The 8,870-nt window shown below is 32.4% G+C and overlaps 1 protein-coding gene across 1 annotated transcript; it reads right to left on the minus strand.

Moving 5' to 3' along the window:
- Positions 1-412: 412 nt before the first annotated feature.
- On the minus strand, positions 413-4,817 carry LOC105953425 (Serine carboxypeptidase S28 family protein). Its single transcript, XM_088826479.1, has 10 exons — positions 4,298-4,817; positions 3,523-3,709; positions 3,302-3,435; positions 3,099-3,211; positions 2,483-2,606; positions 1,938-2,087; positions 1,673-1,828; positions 1,045-1,124; positions 890-939; positions 413-810 (listed from the first exon to the last, which is right to left on the minus strand). The coding sequence occupies exons 1-10, from the start codon at positions 4,697-4,699 to the stop codon at positions 671-673; spliced, it is 1,536 nt and encodes a 511-aa protein (XP_088682605.1). The 5' UTR covers positions 4,700-4,817; the 3' UTR covers positions 413-670.
- Between the last annotated feature and the right edge of the window lie 4,053 nt (positions 4,818-8,870).

An 8,870-nucleotide genomic window follows, 5' to 3' on the forward strand; every position in this document is an offset into this window, starting at 1 on the left:
CTATGAATCTTCTTACACCTCCACCTTATGGTGTGAAATTCAACATAATCATCTAGATTATGTGGAATGTGCTCTAGTTTGTACTCGTTTTGTGTAAAAATACAGTTTCTGATGTTCCACAATCTGATATATACAAGCCAAAAAAACACATATTATGATCATCTTACTTCAAAATGCGGAGCTCGAATGGGATAAACGGGTACAAAAGTGATAATATTCCATATAATCATGAAGATTTCACTAAATTTGAAACCGCAAGGTTGGACGTGTAAGAAAATTTATAGTTGAGGGTGTTGTTGTAATTACCCAAATAGGATGGGGATTTTCATAATTCTACCATACCTCAAGGGGTGGTTGTAATTAACATAAGTTATAAAAATTAAAAACCAGAGTATATTATTGTAAGAACATATCAGAAAGAAATATATACATTAACCAGAAAATGTTACTCATATGAACAGCCAAACCACACACACACACACCAACATGTGTTGTGTCATGTGTGTAATGAAAACAACGATATTGTTCCGTACGTCCATATTTCAGAACTCGAGGAAAAACAGAAACCTCGTCGAGTTAGTACTTATTTACAAGATTTATGGCAAAATGTTACAGTAGAGATTCCTAAAAAGTTTACCTCGTCGATAAGGTGTTTTATTTTATTTTATTTTCACATGTCGAAAACTTTTCTCTTTGTGTCGACGTAATCATCTAACCAGGATTGGATCAACTTGACTTCAGCAGCTCTCTGCTCCACCAGCCAATCAGGATCCTCCGCGGTTGCAGCACGCAGATCCAAGTGGTGGGCCCCTAATATTATCCAATCGAATAAACGATCTCAAATCAACATAATTTAAGATAGAAACTTCCGACCGAATTAATAGTTTACCTTTTTCTGTGACGAGAGCGACAATAGTTTCCGATATATCCTCCAAAACACTGCACCGATAATCGTTAATTCTCGTCAAATAATTTTATTACAGTGCAATAATGTTAATTAAATGTAATAAACATAAACGGGTTAAAAAAGGTTGGTTAAATTACCTGCCGCCACTCCATGGATCCAATAACCCGTTTGAGAATATAATGTTACTTCCAAAAATTTTCAATGCATGCTTAAATCCCTTTACAATGAAAACACATAAAAAAAAGAGCAAATAGTCAATATTTTTAATTGATTTCATTCATTATAAATAGTTATGTAAATTATAATGGCACCCCTGAGTTATATCGAATTGTGCCGAAAAACCCCTATTTTGGCACATTACCCTGAATTTTCACGGGGCGGTTTGCTAAGAAAAAATGAATCATAGGGGCGTTTTTGCTAATAAAATAACACGAAGAGTTATTTTAGTAATTAGAGAAAACACAGGGGTGCCGAATCCAACAAATCCATGTATAAAACATTGGGTTTATTGCATTCAGCACCCTATGTTCTATTCAATTGCTAAAATACTCCCATATTATTAATATTATCAAACACCCCCTATGATTCAATTTTTTTTAGCAAACTACTCCTTAAAAACACACCATTTACGAGTTATATGCTAAAAAAATGCATCGTAGGGGGTTGTTTGCTAATATTAAAAAAACAGAGAGTTTTTTGGCAATTAGATATAACACCTGGGGTACTAAATGCAATAAAATCGTAATTCGAGCAAAGAATCCATACATGTCCACCGAATTCGGTAGTGATCCAAGTAGGCCTAGGTTTAACACCGTAATTCTCCAAACACCACTCTTCATCGGAGGCGTAATCGTAATCGTACGCGGGAAACATGCTCGTGTTTTTGCTACTAGAAGTCGGCATGACCATCTCAGTGCATGCCTGGTAAAATTCAGACAATTCAATAAAAATTTATAAACAAAGTAACTACACATTTTTTTTTTTTAAATAATTTTTTTTTTTAAATAATTTTTTTTTACGGTTTTTGCACCTGCCAATTCCACCCGTTTGTACCATGAGGGTCATCATCCAAATCGAAGCACTCGACTTTTCCCGTGTAATTGTAATAAATACTAACGCCTTCGAAAATCCGTTGCAAGATACTAGTCCCGTTTGGACAGCTATCGATCTTCTTACACACCTGACCAAAACGGCTATATCAGTAAGCATGAGGAAGTATTACATAAAAAATAATGGATTTATTGCATTAAGCACCCTGTATTTTCTCTAAATACAAAAAAACTCCCAGTGTTATTTTAATAGCAGAAATAACCCTAAAAACTCACTATTTAGGGAGTTGTGCACCATAGAGGGATTTTTTAGCAATTCGATACAACACGTGGGGTACTAAATGGAATAAACTCTAAACAACCTAATGAAAACATTAATTCTTGAATGTTATAGCAATATTCTATCTTTAATGAACAATAATCTTTATATAGGTCCTCGAAGATTAATTAGCTAAGAAGGTTTCGCATCGAGATATTTATATAAAATGTGTATGTAACGAAATGGGATATTTCCATCGGAACAAACCTCCTTAATCGGGTTTCCAGGCATAGGCATTAGAAAGTCAGCAGGGTATGGGTAATTACCCATTGCCAAATAACTATAAGCCGAAGATAACCAGTTAGACAGATCATCAGCACTCTCGAGTTTCCTGCCAATTTAAATTTTAAAATCAAATTCAGCTATGGTTGGAAATTGGATGGATTGAATTGGGAATCCAACTTATTTTTCAAAAGTGAAAAACTAATTCCCAAAAAAAACGGAAATTTGAATGAAAAAAATTGTTCCAAATTCGGAAATTATTGGATCGGAATCAGCAGAATTTGGAATTTATATTTTCTTAGTAACCTATAATATAAAATACATAATATTAATACAACAAGTGTAATTTTCGAAAATAATTTGAATTTCGGAAATTAAAATAAGATCAGAAAATCGGAATCTAATATGTATTCCAATTTCGCTGCAAAAAATCGGCAATCGGAATGAAAATTATTGTTCCAAAATCAGAAATCCCATTCCAATTTGCACTCCTCATTCAGCAAATGTTAAAAAAAAGTTCAAAACTTTCTCATACATATATATAAATAGTAAACAAAGAGACTTCGACATGAAACATATTGTATCTGTATGTTAACAATACCTGCAAAAGCGGAAAGTTTCGGTAAGATACGAAAGCCCGTTACTTTTTTCTCCCTCCGATTCTATCGCATCCCAAGAATCTTTTATCGTGTTAAAGCAGTTAACGCTCTCGCGCTGACAAAGAAATGAACAAGATAGGTTAGTTAACTATACTCCGTAGAAATAATAAAAGACAAACGAATAGTCACAAAAACTAAAACACACCTTAAAATCATTCGAAACAATATCATAAAAATTCTCGGGAGGAACAAGATCCTCAAATTCAAGAACGGGCGCTGAAGAAGCAAGCGCCCCAATGGCAATATGGGGATATTTCAACCTCATCCATGCTGCCAACACTGTTTAATTTGACGACGAAATTTTTAAATTAAATCCCCACAATTAACCAAAAAATTAAATAAAAAAAAGAAACAAAAAATTCGTACTTCCACCGTATGATCCACCGAAGAGCACTACAGGACAAGCCTGAGCAGACAAATTCCGTTTGAGCTCCGTGATCAGTACAGCAAAATCAGCAAGTGCTTGTTCGGTTGTTAAATGTGCTAAGGTGGTCGTGTTTTTATATGCCTCGTTCCAACTGCCGTACGGCATAGACTCTCCATAGTACCTATGCTGTAATTAACCAAAAGAATGATACTAAAATATACTACAACCTCTTAATATAATGCTCGATTAATTAGTAACTATTGGAGATGTTAATATTAAGGTGGTGTTTGCAAAAGCTTATTGAAAAGCATAAGTTAGTAATTGTGAGTTAAGTTGATCTTAAGTACTTAATTCTAAAAGTTGGGGGTGTTTGCAAAAAATCAGGAAAATAAACTAAAATAGAAAAAACACGTACGTTGGTGCTTTTAAAATTATAACTTAAGGCAACTTATTTTAAGAGAAGCAAAAGCAAAAGTTGGTTTTGCAAACACAGTAAAACAGATTATATGACAAAAAAAGCTCATAATCTATTTTTAAAAGTTTTTGCAAACACCATCTAAATGATACATTTCAGTAAATGAAAGGTCCTGAGTTCAATCCCACCGCCATCCATTTCAAATATTTCAAATTAAGAATTCATTAAATTTATAAGATAATAAATACATTTACGAAATATATAAATGAATAAGTCCTTCATAAGTAGTTAGGTTTAGAACACATAAATTAAATTAAATTGAAAATTGAAAATTGGAATTAGGCGAAAATGGAAAGTACCTCGGGGAAAACAACCATGGCGCCGAAAGGAGGAGCAATCTCCCAAACGAAGCCGGTATTAGCGGCGAACCATTCGATATCGCCTTCATTGCCACAGTAGAAGAAAATCGGGCCGAGCTTATCGGGGCCCGACCAATTTTCGGTATTGATAAGGTACCGCTGCCGGAATTTGGGGAGGTTCGAGAAGCTGAAGTGGTCGAGATTCTGTTCGAAGTAACGGGTCTCGTATCTGTATTTCGGAGCTCCGAGAGGATCCGTGTGATTTGGGCGGCGAGAGAATTTTCCGAGAAAATGGGGCGGTGACTTGGGAGATCGGACGAGGGAGGAGAGTGTTCGTGGGAAGAAGGAGAGTATGGAGAGAGAAATTAAGAGAGAGAGTAGTGCTTTTGGAAAGTTCGCCATTTTTGAGTTTTCTGGAGAAAACTGAGTTGCAGAAAGAGAGTCGTTATTCACTATTTGTGAGTGGAAGACTGAAACTTGAGCCACTATCTTTTTTTTTTTGTTTTTTTTTCTTTTAGATTTTATTGAAAATACAAAATGATATATATTTTCAATAATAATGATTTGGAAATGATTTTTTGAAACTTTTAGAATTCGAATTGATTTTTCGGATTCAACCGATTTTGATCCGAAATTTTCCAATTTTGAAACAATACTGTTCAATCCGAATTTCGAAATTCCAATTTCCGATTTTTCGAAATTATTTGGATCAGAATTTGAATGTATGCATGTTAGATTTCGATTCCCATTTCAATTTGAAGTTCCGATAATAATTTCAAAATTTTCACATTACACTTAAAATAATCAATATTATTAAGGGCTCGTTCGGTTACATATATTGGATTGGATGAGATTAGATTAACTTCCTACTGACTAATTAATTATTTAGTTAGTAGCATGTTCGGTTTCTTAGATTACATCTTCTATTAAATTTGTTAAATTCGGTTATTATATATGAATTGTCTATAAAACCACTTAGTTTAAAATAATACGATATGATTTTAAAGATAAAATTGTCTTTTTCCTTTTTAATCACCCCCTATTAAATTAATATTTGGGGGTGCTACTAATTTAATGCAAAGTATCATTTAATAACCGGCTTTGATTTTAGTAGCCGTTTTGAAAAAATGTGAATCTTGTTAACTAGACGTGTTAATAGCCCCTACTATATATTTAGTCAGTAGAACCGGTAACCGAACGAGCCCTTAAGTATTTTATATTTTTTTTAGACGAAACGACAGATGGTATTACTTACCATGTTAAGGGAAGAAAGTACCCTTTCTTACAATCATAATTAGCAAAACATGCGAGAGATTATGAGCGATACCATTCCCATTTCGTTTAACAAAACTAAAAGAATAGGAAATAAAAGATTTTGCCAAGAACATACAATCTTCAATGGAAGCTCCGAAAGATGAGTCTGATGCCTCCGTCGCCTTAAGTGCGTTCATCACTTGTAAACAATCTCGCCTTCAAAAATCCAACGCTTAGAGAACGATTTAGCCAAGGCTTATAGAGCTGCATTAGCCTCTTCTTCCACTACCTTCGGACGACTCGCAAGTCGCAAACTTACTAACATTCCACCACAAACACTTTACACTTCCCACTAGAATCCCTTGCCCCCATAGTATTTTATATTTTAGCCCGATTTATGTAACAAAAAATTGGAAAATTTCCAATTTTGCCAATTCTGTTCTGAAATTTTCTGACTTTGGAACAAGTTTTTTCATTCCAGTTTCTGATTTCTGATTTTCTTTAGACCGAATGGGAATTAGTTTTTTACTTCCAAAAAAATCATAGTTTTTTTTCTTTCTGAAATAGCTAATTACGATGCGAACCGTCCGATTACACCCCAAGTATTCGATGATATTTTCACCCATAATATCAAGAATAGGCCACCCTCTTAAACCGGGCTCTTTGTATTATCTTAATAAGCTTATTGGGCCTATATGTGGGCTGGGGAGCCGAATCCCTAATTTATATCCTTTTGTGGAATATTTAAAAGGGTAAATTACACCCACACCCCTGATGTATGCTTAAATAATTTTAAGGTCCTTGAACGTAGTTAGAAACTCTAACGGGATAATGCATTGGATACATTATTCCAATAGGGTTCTAATGGACTATTACTTTTAGCTAGTGATGGAGATAACATAGAGTTATTGGGATTTATGGGGTGACATGGCTCCCCCAATATTTCTTAAATTACCCATAATTGTTTGTTGTCTCCACCACTTCCTGAAACCAATAGTCCGTTAGAACTCTATCGTAATACCGTATCCAATGCATTATCCCGTTAGAGTTTATAACTACGTTTCAAGGGGGTGAGTGTAATTATCGATACCACAGGGACCTTAAAGTTATTTAAGCATACCTCAGGGGTGTGGGTGTAATTTACCCTATCTAAAATCAAATCGGACAGGGCTAGGGGTGGTAAACGAGCCGAGCCGGCTCGAGAACTCAACGAGCCGGCTCGACAAAGGCTCGAACTCGAGCTCGAGCTCGAGCTTCGGACGAGCTCGAGCTCGAGCCCAAATTTAGTTTTTCGACAGCTCGCGAGCCGGCTCGCGAGCTGCCTTTTATTTTTATTTTTATTATATATATATATATATATATATATATATATATATATATATATATATATATATATATATATATATATATATATATATATATATATTATTCTTATTCTTATTCTAATTATTATTATTAACTAAATAGTAAATAGTCTATAATAATAAATATTTCTAGTATTTAAATATAAACAAGTCTATATTACTTAAATAATTCATAATAATATAAAATATTATAATAATAATAGAAAAATTAAAAAAATATATATATATAACTAGAATTCATTATTTATTTTATAATTTTTTTATTTTCCTATAAATAAATTTTAATAAAAAATTAAATGATTTTAATAAAAAAAAATTAAATAATAAAAAAAAATTAAAAAAAAAATTAAATGAGCCCGAGCTCGAGCTCGAGCCAAAAAAAATTGGCTCGATGAGCTCGAGCTCGGCAACATGGACTCGAGCTCGAGCTGGCCAAAAGAGCCGAGCTCGGCTCGTTCCCACCCCTAGACAGGGCTACATTTACATTTGGGGTGGCCGAATCGAATTTTCCACTATAACGATTTATTTTATATAAATAATTAAATATATCTCCTAACTTTCAAAATGATTTACATTCAAAGATACTTTTCAATTTGTCGGAATATTTTTAAATTTAAAATATTCTAATTGAGTTCCTTGTTCGAGACCATATGAATAGTTGTACCAATTATTGATCTCGCAAAAGATTTTATCCCGAAAAGATTTTTATTCCACATGTATGAAGTTAATTTAAATCACATGGAAAAATTCGCAAAAATCCATTTCAATTGTCCAAATATCCATTACATATCAGTATATCACATATGTTTTACATTAATAAAATTTCATTTTATTAATGTACAATAATAAAATATCACAAAATTTGCCATAAAACAAAACCCAAAAAAAAAAAAAAAAGACAACAATAATATTAATTATTATTATTGTAGAATATGTATGCACACTTTTAATTATTTATTTTCACTATCTTTCTCTATCTAGATGATGAGGTTCACTACTTTTAAACGAAAGAATGATGCTTCCCTATGAAAGTCTAATCCCACAAACAAATCTTGTATAATATATGATGGGTGATATATTTTACAAGATAGTGAAAATATATTCGATAATTTTTCATATTTTTTAACATATTAATCACACACACGCATGTACATATACGTATAAATGCCAGAATATGTGTAGTATGTATGGATTTATACATATATATAGATAGAATATTATACTCCATCCGTTCCTAAATAGTTATCTATTTTCAGCTCTATACAAGTATTAATAAACACAATAAATATGTCTTCATTTTAGTAAAATTCATATAAAAAGACTAAAATAACCTTTATTTATAAGAGATAGTTAATACTTACAGATAGATTAATAATGTTAAAACATGAAACATCCAATGCAGTATTGAAAATGTAAAGTAACATAAAATATGTAACAAAAAATATTTTCAAAAGTAACGATAATTATAGAACGGAGGGAATTTTTTTTTAAATTTCGAGTATAGTATAGAACAAATCGAGAAAGTAATGGAGTGGAGCAACTCATGAGGCTTTTTCCTTTGAAGTCGGTGGAATGTGATAAGCACTTTTTCCCTCTTGTGTGAAAAAATCCAAACTCTTCCATAAAAAAATAAAAATAAAAAGAAAAAAGGAAAAGAAAAAATCCAAACTAAATAATATATGTTGTCCTTTGCACCATAAAGATTATTATTCTATTTTCATGCACAATAATGGGCCTTATCATCATTTTAATCAGTGCCAATATTCACTACTTTTGACTCATCAATTTTTTAATTTTATTTTTACTTCTTCATTAATCATTGTATTATTGACTTTTTGTCCACAATCATTGACTACTTGTTACTTCTTAATTAATTATTGTATATTTAACATTTGTATGATCGGTCGACATAGCAAAAATATGTAAATCACACTGTACTAAAAATATGTGACGAG

This window comes from Erythranthe guttata, chromosome 12 (assembly GCF_056151865.1).
Source record: "Erythranthe guttata isolate IM_541 chromosome 12, IM_541, whole genome shotgun sequence".
Taxonomy (NCBI): Eukaryota; Viridiplantae; Streptophyta; class Magnoliopsida; order Lamiales; family Phrymaceae; genus Erythranthe; species Erythranthe guttata.